This window comes from Antechinus flavipes, chromosome 1 (assembly GCF_016432865.1).
Source record: "Antechinus flavipes isolate AdamAnt ecotype Samford, QLD, Australia chromosome 1, AdamAnt_v2, whole genome shotgun sequence".
In the NCBI taxonomy this organism is placed as follows: Eukaryota; Metazoa; Chordata; class Mammalia; order Dasyuromorphia; family Dasyuridae; genus Antechinus; species Antechinus flavipes.
Window position 1 is genome coordinate 323635047 of NC_067398.1, and position 26521 is coordinate 323661567.

The window sequence follows — 26521 nt, forward strand, 5'->3', positions numbered from 1 at the left end:
GTTCCTAAAGAGTAGCAATCAAACTGGTTAACTAAGAGATATAATTGAGAGATATGGGCTATATTAAAATGGATTACATGAAGGTCACTCAAATCTTGGTCAGAGACATTAATTTCTGTTACCTGCCTTGATAAATGACAATAGGAAAATCAACCCCACCCCATCCAGTCAGAACAAATACAATGAGCAGGAATACTGTCCGTTTAGAGCTTAGCCTCAGTAAATCTCTAAAAGAGATTCCTATACTGGATGGTTTCTTGTAGAGGGCTGAACCTATTGAGTGGATGCACTGAGGTAAGGATTGCCGAGCACTTGAGGCTAACTACCAATTGGACAACACTTTACGGGCATATGCTTGGAAAATGATCCTTCCTACTATCCGTACTGGCTCAATGATTGATGTATACAGAGGATTGTAAGAGGGAGTAGGGGGTGGAGTAAGATTAGCCAGGATCACACTTGGGCAGTAGCCAAGGGAGACGATGGTCAGGAGATTCTGCTTCCATCCTGTTCGATCCTGTATCTAAGGACCAAGAATAAAGACTGAGGACTTTTGCTTATCCTGACTACAGCTGATTCTGGGGTATCCTGGGTGCTAGCACGGTCATTACAGTTTCTAGATTCTAATGCAACAATTAGTTATTTATTTATATTATATTTATAAGAGGCAAACATTTGGTTGTCATAGTACCATGTTAAGTATTTCAAAAATATTATCTCATTTGATGCTCACAACTTTTGTGAGAAAGCTGCTATTATTATCATCGCCATTTACAGCTGAGGAAAAGGGCAGATGGCTTTGTGATTCCAGAGTCACAATAGCTAGTTAAGTGTCTGAGATTAAATTTGAATTCAGATCTGACTCAATCCTAGCCAGGAGGACCATTTCAGTCCACCTACTTACCTTTAGAGGTCATCTATTACCCAACCATTTTGAAGATTAATCCTCAGTTTTCATAAGTACTTTACCTAAGGTCACAAAAGAAGTGAAAAAGCCAAGCTTTGAAGGCCTGATGCTCTGACCTCAAATTCATAACTCTCCCCTATTGTATTTTTTTCCCATTGGCTGGGTATCAGGATTGAGGGAATGAATAAAAGACAGAACCACAGCCAAATTCTATAATTACAAACAAATAAACCAAGTAAACAATCATGAAAGTTGCAAATTATGTTGGACTTCTCTTAAAGACCAGAAAATATTTTAAAGTGACTCATAAAATGGAAAGATGAAGCTACAAAAAGAAACATGTACAGAATGGTATAAGTAACAACTAACAAATAAAAAAATATAAAGGACATCAAAATACTGACTAGTCAGAAATGAAGAGGAAAATAGATGTAAGCTTAATAGTTGGCCACAATATTAAAATGAGTTTTAAAAATAATACCCTCATTCAACAAAGTCTGAGGATTCTCTATTATCAACAGGATCAAATATAAAGTGTTATGTTTGGTTTTTAAACTCCTTCATACCTTTACAGACATTACTCTCTTCCACACAGCCATGAACAAATGGCACTGGGATCCTTGCAAAATACACTCAGTATTTTCACTGGTGACTATTCCACATGCCTAGGAATTTTACCCACTTTATCACTGCCTTCTGGCTTCCTACAAGTGTCAGCCAAATTCCTACCTTCTACAAGAAGTCTTCTCAATCTTGCCTAATCTTTAATCTTTTTCTCTGAGATAATCTCCAATTTAACCAATACACTTCTTTTTTTTGTGCAACAGTTTTTTGCAAATTTTCTTCTCCCATCAGATTGTGAGTTCAGGTCTGATTATTATTATTATTTAAAATTTTTAAGCCCCTGGGCTTAGTAGTTTCTAGCACACAACAGAGACGATAAAAGCTTGTTGACTTCTCTCTGATTAACTTTCTTTTACTCACAGCTATTATTCCAAACTTTCTTTTTTCTCTTCAAGTCTTCTAAGGCAATTTCATTTCCACAGTCTTAGCTTAGGGAAATTGTCATTATTCATCTAAAAATTGAAGACATTTGCTACAAATTTCTTCTTTCTTCTCATCTTGGAGAGCAATTTGGAATTATGTCCAATAAATTATAAAATTGTGTATACCTTTGACCCAGCAATATCACTATTAGTTCTACACAAGAAGATGATGAAGGAAAAGGAAAAAAAAAATCTATATTTTCTAAAGTATTTAATAGCAGCTCTTTCTGTGATGACAAAATAACTGGAAATTGCAGGAAATTCCTCCTGTCAAATGAAGAATGGCTAAAGAAGCTGTGGTTTATGACTGTGATGGAATTCTACTGTGCTATAAAAAATGAACTCGTCTTAGATAAACATAGAAAGGCCTGCATGAAACAAGAGTAAAACAAGCAGAACCAAGAAAACGTTGTACACAATAACAGCACTGTTTTAAGAAAAACTTTGAGCAACTAAGTCATTTTGAGTATTACAAGTACTCAAATCAACTAAAAAGGACCAAAAAGATGATGTTACCTACCTTCAGAGACAGGGTAGAGAGGGAAGGGAATAAAAGACATTTCAGAAGGAACCATAGAAAGAAAAAATAGCTTTGAAAACAATGTATAATACTTCTATAGTTATTTTTTTTAAATAAACTGTGAAATATAAAGTCATGTGCTTTATAGTAAATCCTCTTTTTTTGTTGTTTTGTGTACTAAAACTTTTTTCTTCTCTCCATGTATTTAATTTCAAAATGAATTTTAAAACTATATAAAGAAATTAATATAAATTGTTCCTCTTTCATTTCTCTCATCTTGGACAATTATATAATTCCTAACTAAGAGGCTTTTTAAAGTTTTTTTTCATCATTACTGTCAATGTCATTTCTTCCACTTACATTCAGTTTTTTTTTTATCATCAAGAACTCATTAAAATAAAGCAAACTGACTGATAAAAGCTCTAAAAATTTGGTCAGCCACACACAGCCTGATTCAACGCATTAAGAAAAAATAATTTGTGTGTTAAAATATGATCAATTCCAATTTTTTGTGTGATATTATTTGGTATTTTCTGTGCCCAATACCTTCAAATCCTTTTCTAAAAGAAACTAGTTGTCTCAATGTGAGGTTTCTGTATAACTTTTATTTTTGGCCTTTCTCATTCCTTGCACCTCTGATGCACATTTTCTCTATCCTCACTTATTTCTATCTTTAATCTTGAGTCAAGAATATCCTATCAGTGAATATCATAATTTGGAGGGGTTTAACAAGTTCTTTGTACAACTTCTCTATTTCTTCATATTCATTTGGATATAGATGGATGTACACTGCAATTATTTTAATGGTGGTATTACTATAAAGACTTATAAGCATTCCATTTGGAGATAACTAAATCTCTCATTAAAAATGTTCCTTGTCTGTGAAGATACAATAAAACCTTACATGCTTTATTTGCTTCTCCAAGGAGAAGCTATAAGCCAACTTTTCAAAGAGTTAAAAAATGTATTGCTTTGTTTATAGACAAATGTAAACTTCTTGAGGGCAGGAACTGTTTCATTTCTCTTTCTGCATGCCTAAAAAATAGTCTTGTATAAAATAGGTACGTAATAAAAATCCGTTGAACTGAATTGAATTTTGCAGTTACTTATCAAACTAATTTCCCTTTCATGCAATCTATGATCCATCATTAATTAAAAATCCCACTTAAAACTTTAAAGAATTTATTATAATAGATTCATTGTCTTTTTTGACAAACCAGACAAAACCTATATTTAATAACTTACCTTTGTTTATATTCAACTATTTCATCCTTGGTATGATTTATTAAAAGGAATGTAGCAGATCCATCATGATAATCCATAAATGTAATAATTGTAGAGTGCTCAGCTATGTTAACTTGAACTATAATTCCTCCAAGCTATCAAATATAAAACAAAATATGCTGTTATTTTCAATGATAATACTGTAAACAGGACTTCCAAGATGATGGTATTGTGAGAGATGCGCAAAAAGCCACTGGAAAATGAGAATAGAAAGATTAAAATATGATTGCTGGAAAAAAAATTAACAGGATAAAATAAAAGCATATCAAAAAAGACAAAAAAAAAAAAAAAAAACTAAAGCAAAGAAGAAATTCTGAGGTATATCAGTCAAAAGTAAAAGAGAAATAACACATGAAATCCCAAGGTCTCTTTAGCTAGATAACTAACAGGATCCAAAGATTTAAGAGAAATTAAAATTTTTTTAAAAATCAAAAGTGAAATTAAAAGGGGTCCCAAAAATAACACTGAATTTGAAGCAAGATCTCGGTTTACTCTATTATAGGCAAGTTATATAATTTCTCTTGTGACTATTTTTTTTTAACCATACAATAAAAAGTTTGGACTACATGACCTCGCTCTAAAGGTCCCTTCCAAGACCAGAGACTATAATACTACTAAAAGAAATCTTAGGCAGAAACAAGACTAGAACTGAATATTTATTAAAGAAATAAATGAGAACCAATGTCAACATAGAATAATAGTAAACTTAAAAATCACCGAGTAAAACTAGAAGGGAGTTAGATTATTAGAAGGCAAAATGACAAAGTGGACGCTGAAACCACACATAAATGACTTGGAAAGAGGCTGAAAAATAATGTAAACAGAGAGAACTATAACAAATATTACGTGATAATATGCCAAGTGACACGTTTCTATTTTTTTCACACTGGGACAAATATCTGTGCCATGACAGACATGGACTTCTGCAACTTGATGATCCAAGATCCATGTCTCCAGACCTTATGGATGTTAATCAACTCATCTTTAGAATAATTATATCGGAGCTCAGTCATCTACTTATTATCTAAATACAAATTAACACACTATCTCTGGGGACAAACAAATTAATACTTCAGACCATTGAAAGAACCTGAAGATGTAATGATAGCATAGTTCCAATAATTTTTAAGGATTCATTGAAAAAGTAAAGATGAGAACAATTTTAATCCAAATTCCTGACCATATTTAATCTTATATGATATCCTACCAGGCTTTCTTGCCATTTGCCCAACATTGGGCATATTGCCATTACAAACTCCCCACTTCCTCCTAATTTATTCTTTGGTCAAAGTAGCCAAATAAATAACATGACTTCTGGAATGGATACTTTATTTCATCTCCCTATTCACCTCTCCGGCTCCTATGTAATGCCAGAGAAACTGAGGAAAGATAGAGATTAAAGAGTTTTTAATATTTTATTTGGATTTCTGAGAGGAAGAGATTTTCTGGGATCAAAGGATCCAGTTTGGTCCCAGGGCTGATGTCTTAAAGCATTCAGCATCAGCATCAAATGTGAGATTCCAGTGAATTATATGTGTTTCCATAGATCAGGGTAAGCAAGGGATGGAGTCTGAACATCGATTAAAAAGTGAGAATTTCCAAGGATGGATCATCAATCCAGTTCTGACAGGGTCAGGGGTAGGACCACAAATTCTTGATAACTTAGGAGGACTTAGGAGCCAGGAAATCTGAACTCCCCTTATCTGGGATTATACATTTACACTTTATAACCAGTGGCCAGATATCCACAGCCCTAATATCTCAGTCCTAATGGTCAGGAAAGGGGGATTTGAGGCACAATCATTTAGGGAAACTGAGGCACAATACTCAGGGCAAGATTCCCTTCCACTGGCTATCACTTCACTATGAAAATATAAGCAACCTGAGGGCAGGAAATGACCCTTTTTTGGTATCTCCAGCACTTAGGATAGTGTATAAGACACAGTAAGTGCTTAATGAATTGTTTTTATTTCATTTACTCATTCAGTTGCCATATCTGAAAGATGGATTAAAGAACAGCAACATTAGAATTTCTGGAATTCCAGCAAAAGAAAAAATATCTCATTACTATTCATAAAAAATACTTGCCAGTTATTATTTTAAAATTTTATTATTCAAATTTTCATTATAAAAAATTACAAGTTCTAAATAAATAGTAAAATTTCAGAAAAAATTATTCAAATTTGAAATTTCAACCAAAAGGAAAAATTGTCTTTTAAACTACCAGAAGGGTCATGGAGGAAAGGTATCACATACCCAAAGAGTAACACTATCATTAAATTCAGTCATGAAAATAAAGAAAGGCTGGAAAATTAAAATATGACATATACAGTATATATACACATACACACAAACTGAAAAACATAAGTCAGTGAGTCCAAATACAGAATCAAAATGACTTAAGAATTAGTAATCATTGTTAGACAGTAATTTGTCTGAAAAAGATCTTGTAAGTTTTGGTGTACTGCAAATTCAATTCACATCGGCAATATTATGACTCAAACAAGAATATTATTGGTTTGCATTAAGAGAGGCATAAGGAAATGATACACTTCGCTCTGCTGAAAGAAAGCACATGTTAAATATTGTAATCAGTTAATTATGTGATCATAACTTAAGAATGATAACTGTCCAGAAGAGTTATCATTGATACTGAAGGATCTAGAATCCATGTCATATGAGAATCATTTGAAAGAACAAGAGATGTTCAGCATAGAGAAGCACTAAAGAAAAACATGACAGTAATATTCATGTACAGAACTTTGGTAAGATGGCCAGCTATTTGTGATTCTAGATAAATGAGATTATAATAAACTTTTTTCCTTCTCAGTCAATGTATTAAGTACTAGGGATATAAAAAAGGCAAAGACAGTCACTGTTCTTAAGAAGATTAGCCTAAAGGAAATGGAAAGAAATAATAAAACACAATTTGAAAGTTAAGTGTTCTATCATAATCAGTATAATTACAAGTAAAAGATATAACACAGAGATTGTAATAAGTGAATGATACATTAAAACAAAATGTCACATCTTCCCCCATAAGTTTTAATCCATTATTAAGCATATATTAGCATCCATCAAACACTGTACTAAGTGAGGGCAATATAGACACAAAGATGAAATAGCTCCTGTTATCAAGAAGCTGAAAGAACTTATACAAAATGCATAACAGTAAGTACAAATTAATTTTGCAGGGAAGGAGAACTAGAAGCTAGAGGTGTTATGAGCCAGAATTTGATACAAGGTGATAACTCACTGGAATTGATGGAAGCAATGCTTGTGTGCTTGGGTTTGCACCTTTGAGAGTTCACACATTAGTTTACACTTTTGGGAGATTCACAAGTCAGTACTCAGTATGAGATTCATGAATTCATACCTCCCATAATCCCACTCTCAGAGGAGGAGTCAACCTCTGAATTTACATCTCTAAAAGAGCATAAAAAGAGCTTCAGTCAGTCAGTTCAGAAGATTGCCAGGAGTCGGAGTTGAGCTAGAGGCAGAAGCTTGAAGAACTAAAAGACAAGCCGCAAAAGCTCTTGGAACCAAGCAGAGAGATAGGACTCTTAAGAAAGCTAACTGGGCCCAAAGAAAGAGATAAGACTTGGAAGAAGAAAATAAACATTTGGATTTTATCAGCTGGCTACATTTGAAGTGATTATTACTCTGAACTTGAAACTAAGGCTGCCTCCAGAAAACCTCCCCAAGAAACCTGCCCCCAGAGAACCATCATATATTTTTAAAAAAGAACAAGAACACCACATTTTGGTGCCCGAACGTGGGACTGACAGGACCCTGATCTCACTGGAAAAACCTCTGATCCTGAATCCAGTGGAAAAGCCTCCTCAACCCAGAAATTAGGGTGAGTACAACAAAGAAATTTTGTTAAAAGAGTTAAAGTAGAATTTCAGCTAAGATGGGACAGATGTTTAGAAAACAGTCTTCTGTTTCTGTTCAAGGAAAATGTTTAGAGAGCATTGTCAAGGTTATGGAAATCCATGGTTTGATTATAATTTTGGAGCAGATCACTGAACTTTTAGAAACTGTGAAGCACATATGTCCTTGATTCTCTACGGAAAAAGAATTGGATCCAAATGAGTGGAAATTAGTAGGAGAGCAACTAGGTGAATACTACAATTCTAATCTAAATTCAATGGAGGAGAAATTAGTAGAAGAGGATCTTTGTCAATTCTGCAATAAAAATGGACCTGACTCAATTTCCAAAGACACACTTAATACATATAATTTAGGAAATTATGTAAGTGTCAGAATAAGGAAAAAGAAGAAAGAGCAGGAGGGGGAAGTGCCAACTAAACTAGGTGAAAAGGAGGAAGAATCAGATAAGAATGGAGTTAAGTACAATTTTGAGTGTGATACTTCACAGCAGAAGAAATTAGATCATTCCACATCTCATGATCCTCCCCCCTCAATTAACCTTCATGGATGTAGGAAGAAGGAGGAGGGGGAGAAGCAGAAATATAATCAGCATCTCCTGTGAAACAGAATGACAAGATTAGAAAAGGCATTGATTAAGGCAAAAAATGAAGGAGAAGATGTATCTGATTTTATAAATGCATATCCTGGGTTGAAGAGCTTGACTCTTCAGGTCAAAAAGGGAGAAGATACACTCCTTTTAATTTGGAAAAAAATTAAAGATTTGAAAAAGGGTTGCACTCTTTATGGGGCTACATCATCTTATGTTAAGATATTACTAGATAATTTGTCCTATGAAATCTTAACCTCGAATGATTGGAAATCTGTAGCTAGGACATGTTTAGAACCTGGACAAAATTTGTTGTGGCTTTCAGAGTTTCATGAATTATGTAGGATTCGAGCCCAATGCAATAGGCAAACAGGAGTTAACATACAAATAGCTTTTGACCAACTAGCTGATGAAGGTCAATATGGAGAGAATTCAGAACAGATTTATTATTCCATACCAGTGTATGAGCAAATTTCTAAGGCTGCAATAAAAGCTTGGAGTTCTCTCCCTGGACAGAAAGATGATGTAAAGCCTTCACAAAAATAGAGCAAGGTCCCAATGAACCTTTTACTGATTTTGTGGGACATTTGCAAACAGCTGTAATAAGAACCACTGGAGATAATGCAGCTACAGAAATAATGACCAGACATCTGACTAAGGAAAATGCCAATGAGGTTTGCAAAAGAATTATATGGGGGACTAGACAAAGATGCTCCTTTAGAGGAGATCATAAGGCTCAGTGCCACAGTGGGCACAAATGCTTATTATACCCAAACTATGATGAACATGGAAAGACAGGGTCCCTCTTGGCAAGGGACTTCTAGAGAAACTCGATGTTTTTAGTGTGGAAAAGTTGTACATTTGAGAGCTCATTATAGATATGGAGACAGAATGAGAAGACAGGGTGAGAGAAAAACCAAAACCCCATGTCCAAAATGCAACCAAGGTTTTCACTGGGCCTCTGAATGTAGAGTGACCAAGGGAAATGAGAGGCAGGGCCCAGTTCCAAGACATCAATCAAAAGACAGATGGGGCATGATGGCAGCTGAGATTACACCCAGAGAGTCTTTAGAAGGTCAGGACTCTGATGTGATCAATCAGCCTAAAAATAATCACATGGCAGGAAGAGATTACAGTTGGGGAGAATATAGGCCTTTTAACTCAACAGGGCAGTATCCAGTGCAAACAGCTCCAAAGTAATTGCCAGATGATAAGGAGAAATCCCAAAATTGGTAAATAGAAGGTAATTAGATAAGTTAATTGCCTGGGAGAGAGGATTTGCTAGTGTTCCTACAGAAAGAGAAGGAAAACAAATGGAGAAGGAAACAGATGGGTGGCAATGAGCACTGGAGAGATTCAGAAAAGGAGAAAAAACCTCAAAACAAAGGAGAAGATTAAAGAAACATCTGACCCTGAAAGAGCATGGCTGACAATGAGACTGCTAAAGGAACTTTACAATCTTCAGGAATCATTGGATTCCCTAATACAAGATGAAACTGTTTCAAGGACTTGAAAACCAGCAGGAATCACTGGATTCCTTGAGAAGAAAAATTGTTGATGAGACTATTGCAGTACTTCAAAGCTTCCAGGAATTATTAGATTCCTGGCACATGAACTAATGGGTAATGGATTCTTTTTGGACTATTTCTAGGACTTATGAACATGTATGAATTCTCATGTTGATTCATGTTATTTGTTACATTACTACTAGCCTGTGTTATATTGCTATGTGCTTATGTAATTATGTGTTATACCTCCCATATTGATGGATTTATGTATACCTGTTTCAAGTGAGCCCCTTTAGAAACCCACTAATCTGATATGATTTCCCATTTTCTTTGGTGTTTTCATTTCCCTTCCCGAGATGTCAGGGAGGGTGTGACCACCTTCTTTTTATGGTGTTTTCACTTCTTTTTTGAGCAGTCAAGGAAGGCGTGATCACCTTCTTTTTGGGGTTCTCACCTCCTTGAGAAGTCAGGGAGGTCATGACCACTTATGTTATACAATCAAAAGAAAGTGTGAAATGTTATGAGGCAGAATTTGATAAATGGTGATAACTCACTGGAATTGATGGATGCAATGCTTGTGTGCTTGGGTTTGCATCTTTGATAGTTCACACATTAGCTCACACACGTTAGTTCACACACATTAGTTCACACTTTTGGGAGATTCACAAGTCAGTATTCAGTATGAGATTCATGAATTCACACCTCCCATAATCCCACTCTCGGAGGAGGAGTCAACCTCTGAGTTTACATCTCTAAAAGAGCATAAAAAGAGCTTCAGTCAGTCAGTTAATCAGTCAATTCAGAAGATTGCCAGGACTCGGAGTTGAGCTAGAGGCAGAAGCTGGAAGAGCTAAAAGACAAGCTGCAAAAGCTCTTGGAACCAAGCAGAGAGACAGGTTTCTAAGAAAGCTAACTGGGCCCAAGGAAAGGGATAAGACTTGTGTGATGACAGCATATTTAAAATCGGCCGGAGTCAGGAATTCAGGTTAAGGGAAAAATCTTCAATCTTTATTCTCAGTAGACGTGAAGAAGGATTGCGATAGCAATATGGGCAGTGAAGAAGAATTGCGATAGCAATATAGGTAGACAGGAAGCCAGCTATTAGAGGGGGATTGGAGGTGAAGGGCAGTCGCAATAGCAATGTGAACAGCTGTGTCAAGAAGCCAGCCAGCAGTCTCTCTTTCCGCTTCCCTTTCCACTCCACTGCCTCCACCCACCAAAATCGTCATTTCCTATACAACACATCAGGACTTACAAAAAGAGTGGACGAGGGCCATTCTCTCTCCAAGCTTATATATTAGTATGGTCCAATTACTATTTAGCCTCACATGCTTGGGACCTCAGTACATAAACTCAAGCCTCAAACCATTACAGACTTGGAAGGAAAAAATAAACGTTTGGATTTTATCAGCTGGTTGTCTTTGAAGTGATTATTACTCTGAACTGAAACTAAGGCTGCCTCCAGAAAACCTCCAAGAAACCTGCCCACAGAGAACCATCATATATTTTTTAAAAAGAACAAGAATACCACATAGGGGAAATCAGGAATGGCTTTATACAGGAAGTAGTACTTAAGCCAAGCTCATTTAAGGACTAAGGATTCTAACAATCAAAATTGAAATAGTACATTCTAGGCATAGAAGATAGTTAGCCTGGAAAACTGGGGAGGAGACATTATTAAAAGCTTTAACAGAAACAAAGGTTGCTTCTAGAAGCAAAATAACATGAATTTTATTTAACACCTTTATTTTCACTAAGTCATCAATGATTTTGCACATTTGGGTTTACAATCTAAAAGACTCGCACTATGCTTTGAAGGCATAATTGCAATGCAAAACTTCAATTTAAACAGCAATAATGAAAATATGCAATAAATACACGAGAGGCTCTTTACTCTAAAACAGTAGGATGAACGAAAAAAGTGAAGCGCCTAATAGGAAGCTGCTCCATAAACTTGCATGCACTGAACTTTTTTTTTCCTATTCTAATACATGTATATGTGCAGTTATCACAAAAATGAAAATGAGGTTATTAATAAAATTAACTGATTATTTTAAGTGTGAAAACTTAAATGCACAAATGTTGAGTAATTACTCTATGTAGGAAAAAGAATAAAGACAGAACAAGTGTCATGAAAATCCAGAGAAGAGAGAGTATCCAAAGAGAAAAAGGTGGCAAAATGCATTCCAAAGGCTGAAGGCTGAGTATGAAGATTGAGAAAAATGACCATTAGGTTTAACAATTAACAGATCACTGGTAGCTTTGTAAGGAAAAATTTTAATTATCTGATGAGGTTACCAGACAAAATGCAAAAGATTTGTTTAAAAAAAAAAACAAGAAGAAGAAGCAGATCTCAGGATTCAAAAACAGACCTAACCATTTTAGGAGCAAAGAAAGAAGATATTTCTTGCTTGAAAAATGTAAATGGCAAAGACCAGTTTCTCAATTCCTATTTTGCTTTCATCTTTTCTAAAGTAAGGAAAATAATCACAGGGCTAGGATGGAAGGTAACTTGAAACAAAGATAGGAGAGAAATTGGAAAAATGACATCCAGTGACTATGAATTTCTGTCTCTACAGTCAAACATATTTATACTTTAGGCTTCTGAAAGAATCTAAAGATATGATTACAGAACACTGCCAGTAATCTTTGAGGAATGATAGAGAAAAGAAAAGATGATAAATGCTGATTATATTAACAAGCTGAAACTACTAATAAACCAACTATAATAAAGATAATCCTATGTTAAACTTAAGCTGACATAAGCTAACTAAAGCAGTGGGAAGTATTACCTTAAACATAGATAATCTATACAAGTTGTAAAGGTTTTAATTAACTATAAACTCAATATAAAGTAATAATGTGACATGGTTGCTAAAAATATAACTTTTAAGCTATATTTAACATTATTAAAAGATAAAAGACTATGTTAGCGCATACAAGGGATTTTAATATTAATGTGCCAGAGGATTAGGGGAAAAGGAAGTAGTGCTGTGATAGCATCAGGGAACATCAGTGACCAGTGGAACACAAAAAGATTTTCAATGAGAAATATATATAACAGCATAATATACTCTTAATATGCCTAATTATGTCTGTTTATAAGAAGTATCAATTTTTTTAAGACAGCCATATCTTTGTTGGAGAATCTCAATCAATTATAAAACTAGATCCTGGCAGATAAAATGGAACTGGAATGCATGGGGAGGGGAAAGAGGATTTGCTTGTAACTAAGTGTAGCATTTAAGGATATTTAATTTCCTATAAGGAAGAACAGAATAGAAAATCCTTGTGTTAGCTGATCGAATGAAAAGAGAAAAACAAAAAGCTCTTTCAGTAGTCCAAGTATAAAGTGAAGAGGATTTCAACAGGGAATAGGGAAAAAAGTTATGTGGATGGAGAGAAGGGAATGCATATAAAAAATGTTATAGAGACAGAATGGCAAAATTTGATAACTGACTGGATATATGTCATAAGATTAAGGAGTCAAAGTTAACATTTAAGTTGTAAGCGTGGGTGACTAAGAGATTAGTGGTATCCTCTAAAATATTAAATAGAAAAGTTCACCAAAAGCATATTGTTTTACATTTAGTAGGTGTAGAATCTGAAGTGTCTGAGTACATTCAATCTGTAATGTCCAACATGCAATTGGTAATGTAAAAAGTTCTTCACCTAAGAAGTACTGGAGTACTAGAGCTCAGGTAAGAAACCAGCAATGGATTTATAGATCTATGAATTATTTGCATAGAAATGATCATTAAAACCATGGGACTGGAAGAAATTATCAAGTAAGATGTGACAGAGAGAATAGGACCCAGGACAAAAACCTTAAAAGATACCCTCAGTTGGCATTTATGAAAAATCCAGGAAGAATACCGATCAGATTAGTAGGAGAAAAGCCAAGAAGAGAATAGTGTCACAAAAACATCGAGAGGGTAACCTGGAGAAATGAGTGATCAACCATGGCAGAAGTTAGAGAGGTCAAGAAGGACAAGAATTGAGAGAAAGCTAGTAGATCTGACAATTGAAAAGATCATTATTAATTTTAGAAGAGGACAGTTTGAGTTGAATGATGAGGTCAGAAGATAGACTGAACCACATTCTACTGTTGTAGGGTAGAAGCTGACCCAAAAGGCGAAGGATCTCAAACCACACTATCATAAAAATCAAAAACAAAGACATTTATAACATCAGAGCAAAACTGTGCTTATTTGGTATTACATCACTGAGGGCAGCTAGGTGGCGCCATAGTACATAGAGTGCTGGGTCTAGACTCAGGAAGACATTTTCCTGAGTTCAAATCTAGCCTCAGATACTTCCAGCTATGTGACCCTGGGTGAGTCACTTAACCCTCTTTGTTTCAGTTTCTCACCTGTCAGTAGAGCTGGAAAAGGAAACGGCAAACCCCTCCAGTATATAGCAATAGCATCACAGAGTCAGACATAACTGAAAATGTCTCAACAACAATATTGCACCATTTATTTTCTTTCTTTTGCGGGCAAAATTATCAAGTAGTTTTATCAGGAAGATTTTGTAGAAATGTTCCTAGGGACAGCTAGGTGGAGCAGTAGTTAGAGTATCAGCCCTGAAGTCAAGAGGACTTGAATTCAAATCCAGTCTCAGACACTTAACATTTCCGAGCTGTGTGAACCTGGGCAAGTCACTTAACCCAAGTGCCTCAGCCAAAAAAAAAAAAAAAGAAAGAAATAGTTTACCTAAATTTTAACAAAGCACCAGGCAGCTTCTCACTAAAATCTTGTGGAAAAGATGGAAATATGGTTGCTATAGAAGATGACAAATGAATCCAGAACTTGTTAAAGGATTAGATTGCAAAAGTAGTTATTAACACTCTGGTGCCCAATTAGCATCACAGGGCTTTGTGCTTGGTCTAATAATGTATAACAATTAACACAATGACTTGGGGAAAAGTTAGGGATGACAAACATCAAATTTACAGGAGAAAAAAAGTAACACACTGGATGACAAAGTATAGATTAAAAAAAACATATTGATATCCTTCAATATAAAGTTAAAACTTCATTTGTTACAAAACAGTCCCGTGAAAGAGCATTTTTAATGCAAGCACAGGTAAAAAAAAAAAAAGTATAGTCTGTCAATAATGCTGTTAACTTACCAGCAGAACAGAGATGATTCTCATATCTGTAGACTATTTGTTACAAATCAGTTATTTTATATTATATATATATAAAATATATAAGATGTTTAAAACTAAAACAAGTAACAAAAAAAAATACTAAGAAGCATAATGTCCCCAAAAAAGACTGAATCATTCATCATTTTACATGATAAACAAGAAATGACTTTGTCAGTTAATTATAGCAACATGATTAAGGAATGTAAGTCCTTTGTTTTGTATCAATCTCTCTAAGAGGAAGATAACTATAATCTATTTTGGTTAATCTGAGTTTGTTCATTATCAAGTTAGCTTAATTATCTCTAGAGATATGGCATGATGGGCAGAGTAAACACAAAATCAGGAAAATGTTGATTCTGGTTCTACCTCTGACACATACTGAAGATATGACTATGGGCAAATTACTTAAGCTTTTAATGCTTTTGGCAACTCACTAAACTGTAAATTGCAGAAAAGGTAAAGATGAACATTGGTAAAAACAAGCCCCTCACTGGATGCTCTCCATACAAATGAAATCACATATAGTTCTGATCTAATTTTTATAAGGTTAAAGATAGATGCTGAAAATTGATTATCTTGGCTAATAACACAATTATCATTATAGCAAAAATTGTAGATTCATTTTTTTCTTTAGGAACTTCATTAATATCAATAAATATAAACAAAAAAGAATTTTTAAAAACTTCATGAGACTGAGTTATTACTACAGAGATCTCGACATTGTTTTTAAAAGTACATTTCAAATATAACAAGTTTCTTCCCATACTGTGCTTTGTTTGTGTGCCTTTCTAATTTTTCCTCTGTTCTCTTCTTGATATTTTGTCTCACATTTATTGTTTGACTTTTAAAGCAATTTTTGTTGTTAATTTTTTAAGATTAAGTGTAGTGAATTTTAATTGTGCAGAAAAAAGGGAAGAGGGTTATAAATAAAGGTAGATAGATCTGAATGACACATTGTTGTTCTGTCACTGTTGCAATGGTTTGGTTCCATGGAGTACCAGCTCCAAAGGCGTCACTATCCTCTGTGTTGCTGTTCCTTGCCTCTCGGTGGCCACCTTAACTCCAGAAGGGGAAGACCCGTGGCAGTGTTGGCAACGAAAATGGCATGGTGGCATTACATTGGACTGCGAGTGACTGCCACATGCATTTCCTAACCTGCCATGTGTCCAGGAGGGGAAGGAAGCCCACCCTTGGCTTTGGCTGCCATTCAGGAAAGAAAGGGTCTATGACCCAGCATGGGGTCCCGGCCACAGTGGCTGGATCCCTCACACTCTCCCTGCTGAAATGGCATTCTGCTACCACTGTGGGGGACTAAGGGGGAGAGGAAGGGGAGGCAGTAACCATCATGGCAGTGAAGGCCTGGTGGCCCATGGGGGTCATCATTCTTTCCCTCTTCCAGGTACCCGTGTGGGCCAGGCAGGCAAGCACACAGTCGATTAATGCCTAGCAAAGCAGGCCCTGACACTGGGTTCTGTCCCCAACCCTCCCATCCCATCCCCCAAGACCAAGACCTCTCACTTGAAAAACTCTGAAATGGATGTGGCTCTATTTAACAATGAGGTAGGTGATACAGGTCAATTCTAATAGACTTGTAGTGGAAAGAGCCATCAGCATCCAGAGAAAGGACTATGGGGACTGAATGTGGATCACAACATAGTATTTTCATCTTTTTTGCTGTTATTCTTTGTTTTTTTTCCTCTCATACAGTTCCCCTTTTGATCTTTTTTGTGCAGCATGATAAATGTAGAAGCATATGTTTAAAAGAATTGAACATGTTTAATCTATATTGGATTACTTGCTGTCAGGAGGAGGAAGGAAGAAAAGGTTTTGCAAGTGTGAATACTGAAAATGATCTTTACACATCTTTTGAAAAATAAAAGCTATTATTATTTTTTTAAAGATAGGTTGTTAAATTCTTGAAAGATTAATGCATATTACTATCTGAAGAAAATTAATTAGATCCACTATGAATTTACAAAGAATCTCATTTTAAGCTTTTGGTATATAACTCTTGAGATTCTATAAAACATCTCATTTAAAATTATCATGCTATTTGATAAAATCCAACATTCATTTCTATTAAAAACACTTGACAGCATAGGAATCAATGGACTTTTCCTTAAAATAGTCAGTATCATCTATTTAAAACTGTCCGTAAGCATCATTATGTAATGGGGATAAACTGGAACCATCCCCAATGGTTCACTCCTGAGCCAGGAGTGAAACCAGGGAATGGTGCCCGCTATCACCATTACTATTCAATATTGTATTAGAAATGTTAGCCTTGGCAATAAGAGTTGAGAAAGAGATTAAAAGAATTAGAGTATGTAATGAGGAAACAAAATTATCCCTCTTTGCAGATGGTATGATGGTATACTTAGAGAACCACAGAGATTCTACTTAAAAGCTGTTAGAAATAATCCACAACTTGAGCAAAGTTTTAGGATACAAAATAAATCCACATAAATCATCAGCATTCTTTTGTATCACCAACAAAATCCAACAGCCAGAAGAGATACAAAGAGAAATTCCATTTAAAGTAACTGCAGATAGTATAAAATATTTGGGAATTGATCTGCCAAGGGAAAGTCAGGAACTACATGAACAAAACTACAAAACAGTTTCTAAACAAATAAAGTCAGATTTAACCAATTGGAAAAATATTAAGTGCTCTTGGATAGGTCAAGTGAATAAAATAAAGATACAATACTACCTAAACTAATCTATGTATTTAATGCTATACTAATCAGACTCCCAAGAAACTATTTTAATGACCTTGAAAAAATAACAACAAAATTCATCTGGAAGAACAAAAGGTCAAGGCATTCAAGGGAACTAATGAAAAAAAAAAAAAAATCAAATGAAGGTGGCCTAGCTGTACCAGATCTAAAACTATATTATAAAGCAGCAGTCACCAAAACCATTTGGTACTGGCTAAGAAATAAACTAGTTGATCAGTGGAATAGGTTAGATTCACAAGACAAAATAGTCAATAACTTTAATAATCTAGTGTTTGAAGATTAGAAGGGAAGCAACAAACTGGGAAAACATCTTCACAGTTAAAGGTTCTGATAAAGCCTCATTTCCAAAATATATAGAGAATTGACTCTAATTTATAAGAAATCAAGTCATTCTCCAATTGATAAATAGTCAAAGGATATGAATAGACAATTTTCAGAAGATGAAATTGAAACTATTTCCACTCATATGAAAGAGTATTCCAAATCACTATTGATCAGAGAAATGCAAATTAAGACGACTCTGAGATACCACTACACACCTGTCAGATTGGCTAAGATGACAGGAAAAAATAATGATGAATGTTGGAGGGGATGCGGGAAAACGGGGACACTGATGCATTGTTGGTGGAGTTGTGAACGAATCCAGCCATTCTGGAGAGCAATCTGTAATTATGCCCCAAAAGTTATCAAACTGTGGGTACCCTTTGACCCAGCAGTGTTACTACTGGGCTTATAGCCCGAAGAAATGCTAAAGAAGGGAAAAGGACCTGAATATGCCAAAATGTTTGTGGCAGCCCTGTTTGTAGTGGCTAGAAACTGGAAAATGAATGGATACCCATCAATTGGAGAATGGCTGGGTAAATTGTGGTATATGAATGTTATGGAATATTATTGTTCTGTAAGAAATGACCAGCAGGATGATTTCAGAGAGACTTACACGAACTGATGCTAAGTGAAATGAGCAGAATCGAGATCATTCAACAATGATGCTGTATGATGATGTATTCTGATGGAAATGGATTTCTTTGACAAAGAGAAGATCTAGCTCAGTTTCAATTGATCAATGATGGACAGAAGCAGCTACACCCAAAGAAAGAACTCTGGAAAATGAATGTAAATTGTTTGCATTTTTTGTTTTTCTTCCTGGGTTATTTTTACCTTCTGAATCCAATTCTTCCTGTGCCATAAGAAAACTGTTCGATTCTGCACACATATATTGTATCTAGGATATACTGTGGCATATTAAACAAGTATAGGACTGCTTACCATCTGGGGAAGGGGGTGGAGGGAGGGGAAAAATCGGAACAGAAGTGAGTGCAAGGGATAATGTTGTAAAAAATTACCCTAGCATGGGTTCTGTCAATAAAAAGTTATAATTATTAAAATTAAAAAAGAAAAGAAAAATATCCAAATAGCAAAATAATAATAATAATAATCTAGTGTTTGACAAACCCAAAGACCCCAGCTTTTAGGATAACAATTTACTCTTGACAAAAATTGCTGGGAAAATTGGAAATTAGTATGGCAGGAACTAGGCATTGACCCGCACTTAACACTGTACACCAAGATAAGGGCAAAATGGGTTCATGATCTAGGCATAAAGAATGAGATTACAAATAAATTAGAAGAACATAAGATAGCTTACCTCTCAGACTTGAGGAGGAAGGAATTTGTGACCAAAGAAGAACTAGAGTTCATTACTGATCACAAAATAGAAATTGTTGATTACATCAAATCAAAAAGTTTTTGTACAAACAAAACTAATGTAGACAAGATTAGAAGGGAAGCAATAAACTGGGAAACCATTTTTACAGTCAAAGGTTCTGATAAAGGCCTCATTTCCAAAATTTATAGAGAATCGACTCTATAAGAAATCAAGCCATTCTCCAATTGATAATGGCCAAAAGATATGAACAGAAAATTTTCAGATGAAGAAATTGAAACTACTTCTAGCCATATGAAAAGATGCTCCAAATCATTATTAATCAGAGAAAAATGTAAATTAAGACAACTCTGAGATACTACTACACACCTAGATTGGCTAGGATGACAGGAAAAGATAATGCTGAATGTTGGAGGGGATGTGGGAAAACTGGGACACTGATACACTGTTGTAGATTTTTTTCAAAGTAACCTATGAAATACTGAGAAATGTTACTAATTTCATTTTTAAAGAGAACAGAACACATTTTTTAAAATTAATATATACCATACTATTATTTTTTAAGACAGGAAGAGTACCACACAGTCATTTCTCTAATAATTCTTTAAGGGTCACTTACTTTGTTGCCTAGGTTCAGTAAAATACAATTTTCTTGTCTGTTTAATTGTATCATCTTTGGAGGATCTTCACTGTTTTCAACTTGAATCAGGAGTTTATTAGAAGTTGTTTCAGGCCAAAAGGGGATACACTAAAAAGAAAAAAATATTTATATTTACATATGTATATAAAACAACCAATAATTACTATTTACAAATAAATACTAATTTGCCAAATTAAATTAATTCTAATAATTTTTTTTTAAATCTACAAACAGAAGCAGAGCCAAGATGGTAAATTCAGAGACTTATCTGAGCTGTCCCAAATTCCCCTATAAAGAACTTTAAAATAACAACACCCCAAAACAGAAGCAATAAAAAGACAGGAGTAAAATAAATTTTCCAGCCCAAGATAATTTAGGAAGTCAATAGGAAAGATATCTCACTGGGTTGGGGGGAGGAAAAAAAACAAAACATGGTTCAGCACAGATAGTACATAGTACTCTAGCAAACCAATGCAGGCTTTGAGGATCGTGAATGTGTGGTGTCAACTTCCAGAGCCCATATATAAGAGTGTGGGAAAATTGAACAAAAGAAGATTACTAGGGAGACTCTGTTAGAACTAGGTGCAGGACTGTTGCATTCCCCATACTGGAATATGGGTTTCAGGATTGCATCACACTCTTAGAATGAGGTTGGAATACTAGCACACAGGGTAATAACTTCAGTGGAGCATGAACCAGGGTTGAAAAAAATACACATGGTTGCTCACAGACCAAAACATGGGCCAGGAGAGCAGTGAACATAGCTCTCTTTAGAGTCTAAAAATCTTAGAAGAATTAAAAGTTTTCAGGTCACCAGAATTACCTCTTAAAAGAGAAGCACAAAAAGACTAAAGCTTAAGATAATTTCTCCCTTTATTTGAGGTACAAAGCCCAACATTAACATAAAGGTAGAAGTCAAGAAATAGGCTGTAAAAATAGAACAAACAACAACAAAAGTACCTGAAAGCATAAAGCTATTATGGCCACAGGAAACATCAAGACAGCATCTCAAAAGAAGACCCCAAAACAAAATAGCTACAGTCAAAATCTCCAAGAAAAATATAAATTGGTCTGGGAACCAAAAAACAATTTCTGGAAGAGTTCAAAAAGGATTTTAAAAATCAAATATGAGAGATAGATGAAAACTGGGAAATGAAATGAGAGTGAAACAAGAGAATCAGGGGGAAACTGAATTGGCCAAATGGAAAAGGTGGTACAAAAAGCTCACTGAAGAAAAGAAGTCCTTAAAAATTAAAAATGGTAGGTAGAAGCCAAAGACCTCCTGAAATCTCAAGAAACAATGAAACAAAATCAAAATGAGAGAAAAAAATGGAAAAGAATGAAGAAAATGTGAAGTATTTCCCTGGGAAAATAATTGATCTAGAAAATAGATCAGAAACAGATAAAATAAGAATTATTGGATTACTGGAAAGCAAATGATCAAAAATAATAAAGAAAGAAAGAACCTAGACATCATATTTTTTAAAATTATTAAGGAAAACTGCCCTGATTGAAAGAATCAATCAACTACCTCCTGAAAGAGATTCCAAATTTAAAACTCAAGTAATATCAATAGTCAAATTCCAGGGCTTCCTGATCAATTAAGAAAATATTACATACAAGCAGCCAGAAATAAATTATTAAAACAACATGGAGCCACAATAAGAATAATACAGGTAAATTCAGAGGGCAAAAGAGCTATAAACTCAAACCAAAACTCATCTACCTAGCAAAACTGAGCATAACCTACTAGGGAAAAGATTGATATTTAATGAAATAGAGGGCTTTCAAGCATTCCTGAAGAAAAGACCAGAGCTGAACAACAAAAAAAAATCTGATTTTTCAAAACTAAAACTTAGTAGAAGCACAAAAAGGTAAACATGAAAGAGAGAGCTTAAGGCATTCAATAAATGATATTTGTTAAGTTGTAGGAACTTAATAATTTTAGGGCAGTTAAGAAATTTAGACAAATAATATGGATATAAATGATGATATCCAAAAATACAAAATTAAGGGGGTGAGAAAGAGGGATTGACTAGGATAGAAGGCAAAAGGAAGGTATAATATGGTAAAATACCTCAACAGAAGAGTCACAAAAGAGTTTTTACAGTAGATAAGAAGATGATACATGGAATTGGATGAATGAAGGAGTTCCATACTCATTTGGGTATAGAAATCTATCTTACCCTAAAAAGAGGTAGGAAAGGAAAGAGATAAGAGAAAGAAAGAGCTGATAGAAGAGAGAGCTGATTTGGAGAAGGTAGTCATCAGAAGCAAAACATTTGCAAGGAGAGACAGGGTAAAAGGAAAGAGATAAGCAGAAACAGAGTGAAAAACCACATTGAAGGAAATATGATAGTGACAATAACTGGGAATGGCAATAGGAATGGGAAGTAGATAGCACAGAGCATTAAAAAAAAAAAACAGAATCATACATTTGTTGTTTTCAAAGAACACTTCTGAAGCAGAGACACATAGGTATATTAAGTAAAAGTAAGGATCTAGTGCAGAATCTATTATGCTTAAATTGAAGCAAATAAAACAGGGGCATCAATCATGATCACAGATGAAACAAAAGCAAAAAAAAAATTATGTAGTCAAAAGAAAAGATAAAGGAAACTACATCTTGCTAACAGATATGATAAGCAGTGAGGGATAGCAATTATAAACACATATGTACCAAATGAGAAAGCATCCAAATTCTTAAAGGAAAAGTTAAATGTGCTACAGGAGGAAATAGATATTAACTCCATACTCCTGAAAACCTCAAATTTTCCCTCTCAGAACTAGACAAATCTAATAAAAAAAAATCAATTAAGAAAGAAGTAAAAGAAACAAAGAGAATTTTAGAAAACTTAAGAGACGATAGACCTCTACGAGGAAAAAAAGTGCATGGGAATAGCCCAAAATATTTCTTTTTCTAAGGGGTACAAGGCACCTGCCAAAAAAAAAAAAAAAAAAAAGACTACATAGATTAAGGAATAAAAACCTCACAATCAAATGTAGAAAAGCAAAATATTGAATGTATCCTTTTCAGACATTCAAGAGTCATGAAAAAAATTACTTTTTAAAACTGGGATCTTACAGAATAAATAAGTCAAAGAATAAATCATAGAAACACACAATAATTTCTTTTAGAGAGTGACGAGACAACATATGAAAATTTGTCAGACACAACCAATATAATATTTAGGAGAAAATGTATATATTTAAATGTATTTATCAATAAAAGAGAGAAAGGGCAGATCAATGAAGTGGGAATATAATAATTAAAAAACCCCAAAAATAAAAAAAAATTAAATACCAAAATAAAAATCCTTAAAATCAAAGAAGAAACTGAAAGAAAACAATTGTATTAATAAATAAAACTAGAAGTTGGTTTGGCAGAGAAAAAAATTCCAATAAAATAAATAAATCATAATTTAATTTGATTTAAAAAAGGAAAGAAAACCAAATTACCAGTATAAAAAATAAAAAAGGTAAATTCACCATAAATGAAAAGAAAATTAAAGTAATCATTGGGAACTATTTACTCAAAGATATGCAAAATAAATCTCACAATCTAGGTACAATGGATGTATATTTACAAAAACATAAAAATTGTTTGGATTTGAATAGAAGAGACATGGAATACTTAAACTTCATCTGAGAAAAAGAAGTCACCAATCAGCACCCCAAGGAAAAAATCCATAGGACAATACTATAAAAACTATTTGGAAAAATATCAAAGGAAACCAATGAAATTCTTTTTATAACACAAATGTGGTGCTGATACCTAAACTAGGAAAATACAAACATTTTAAATAAAATATTACTAAGGAAATAACAGCAATATATTAAAAAGATCATAACACTATGACTAAGTAAAATTTATACTAAGGAATGCAAGACTTGTTTAATATTAGGAAAACTATTAACATAATTGACCATATTAATAACCACACCAACAAAATTGATATATTGGGTAAGGTAATGACCAGAAGTAAAACACTTTTAAGGAAGAAAAAAATAGGAGGTAAGAGACAGAGGCGAATAAACAAAAAATATATATGTATTATAGCATGGAGGGAAATACCAATAGTTATCATAACTAAAAATATGAATGGGATGAACTCACTCATAAAATGGAATCAGAGTAGAATGGATTAAAAACCAGAATGCTACGACATGTTTAAAAGAAATACATCTGAAGCAGAGAAATATAAAACAAGTAAAGGAAAAGGTTTGGAGCAGAATCTATTATGCATTAACTGAAGTAAAGAAAAATGGGGTAGCAATCATTAGCTCAGACAAAGCAAAAAAAAAAAAGAAAGAAACTACATCTTGCCATAAACAATGAAGTCACATCAATACTTAACATATATGTATCAAATAGTATAGCATCTAAATTTTTGAAGAAATTGAATGAGAAGAAATAGATAATAAAACTACACCAACAAAAAAACCTTAACTTTTCCCTTTCTATAGAAAAATAAACAAGAAAAAATCCATCCTTTTCAGATTATGATGCAATAAAAATTACATGCCATAATGTACAATAGAAAGAGATTAAAAATTATTTGGAAATTAAATAGTCAAATCCTAAAAAATACTGGATCAAAGAACAAATCAGAGATACAACTGATAATTTCATTAAAGAAAATAACAATGAGACAACATAACAAAATTTATGGGACTCAATCAAAGTTATACTTAAGGGAGAAAGAAAATGATAGGTCAATTTTCCTAATGAATATTCATATTAGCAAAAAGATTATGGCAATATCAGAAGGATCATACACTACAACTTTGTGGGATTTAAATCAGGAATGCAGGGCTGCTTCAATAGTAGGAAAACTATCCACATAATTAACCATATCAATAACAAAACTAGTAGAAATCATAAATTATCTCCACAGATGCAGAAAAAGTCTTTGACAAAATAAAGCACAAATTACTATTAAAAATACTAGGCAGCATAGGAATAAAAGGAGTTCCCCTTAAAATATTAAGTGAAATTTATCTAAAACCATCAGCAAATATTATTTGTAATGGAAATAAGCTAGAAGCCTTCTCAAAACAGTGAAGGGTGAAGCAAGGATGCCCATCATCACTTCTATTATTTACTATTTTATAATAGCATTATGAAAAAAGGAATTAAAATAGGCAATGAAGAAACAAAACTATCACTTTTTGTAGATGATATGTTATAATCAGAAAATCCTAGAGAAACAACTTAAAAACTACTTCAAATTATTAACTTCGGTAAAGTTGCAGGATATAAAATAAAAGCATATAAATCATCAGTATTTTTATATGTTATCAATAAAGTCCAACAGCAAGAGATAATTCTATTTAAAATAACTGCAGACTGGGGCAACTAGTTGGTACAGTGGACAGAGCACCTGAGGTCAGGAGGACTTGAGTTCAAATCTGGCCTCAGACATTTAACACTTTTTAGCTGTATGACACTGGGCAAGTAATTTATTTATTTATTTTTACTTAATAATTACTTTATATTGACAGAATCTATGCCAGGGTAATTTTTTTTTACAACATTATCCCTTGCACTCGTTTCTGTTCCGATTTTTCCCCTTTCTCCCTCCACCCCCTCCCCTAGATGGCAAGCAGTCCTATATGTGTTGGATATGTTGCAGTATATCCTAGATACAATATATGTTTGCAGAACTGAACAGTTCTCTTGTTGCACAGGGAGAATTGGATTCAGAAGGTATAAATAACCCGGGAAGAAAAACAAAAATGCAGATAGTTCACATTCAGTTCCCAGTGTTCTTTCTTTGGGTGTAGCTGCTTCTGTCCGTCATTTATCAATTGAAACTCAGTTAGGTCTCTTTGTCAAAGAAATCCACTTCCATCAAAATATGTCCTCATACAATATCGTTGTCGAAGTGTATAATGATCTCCTGGTTCTGCTCATTTCACTTAGCATCAGTTCATGTAAGTCTCGCCAGTCCTCTCTGTATTCATCCTGCTGGTCATTTCTTACAGAACAATAATATTCCATAACATTCATATACCACAATTTACCCAGCCATTCTCCAATTGATGGGCATCCCTTCATTTTCCAGTTTCTAGCCACTACAAACAGGGCTGCTACAAACATTTTGGCACATACAGATCCCTTTCCCTTCTTTAGTATTTCTTTGGGATATAAGCCCAATAGAAACACCGCTGGATCAAAGGGTATGCACAATTTGATAACTTTTTGGGCATAATTACAGATTGCTCTCCAGAATGGTTGGATTCGTTCACAACTCCACCAACAATGCATTAGTGTCCCAGTTTTCCCGCATCCCCTCCAACATTCATCATTATTTTTTCCTGTCATCTTAGCCAATCTGACAGGTGTGTAGTGGTATCTCAGAGTTGTCTTAATTTGCATTTCTCTGATCAATAATGATTTGGAACACTCTTTCATGTGAGTGGTAATAGTTTCAATTTCATCCTCTGAAAATTGTCTGTTCATATCCCTTGACCATTTATCAACTGGAACATGGCTTGATTTCTTATAAATTTGAGTCAGTTCTCTATATATTCTGGAAATGAGGCCTTTATCAGAACCTTTAACTGTGAAGAT

The 26521-nt window shown here is 34.2% G+C and overlaps 1 protein-coding gene across 1 annotated transcript in view; it reads right to left on the minus strand.

Annotated features, from left to right (window-relative positions):
• Window positions 1-26521, minus strand: part of VPS13A (vacuolar protein sorting 13 homolog A) — a 257020-nt gene that overhangs the window by 58157 nt on the left and 172342 nt on the right. Inside the window, exons 51-52 of the mRNA XM_051966655.1 lie at window positions 19924-20052; window positions 3719-3852 (exon numbers count right to left, since the gene is read on the minus strand). Coding sequence (XP_051822615.1) covers window positions 3719-3852; window positions 19924-20052 — 263 coding nt within the window. The remainder of the gene's footprint in view (window positions 1-3718; window positions 3853-19923; window positions 20053-26521) is intronic.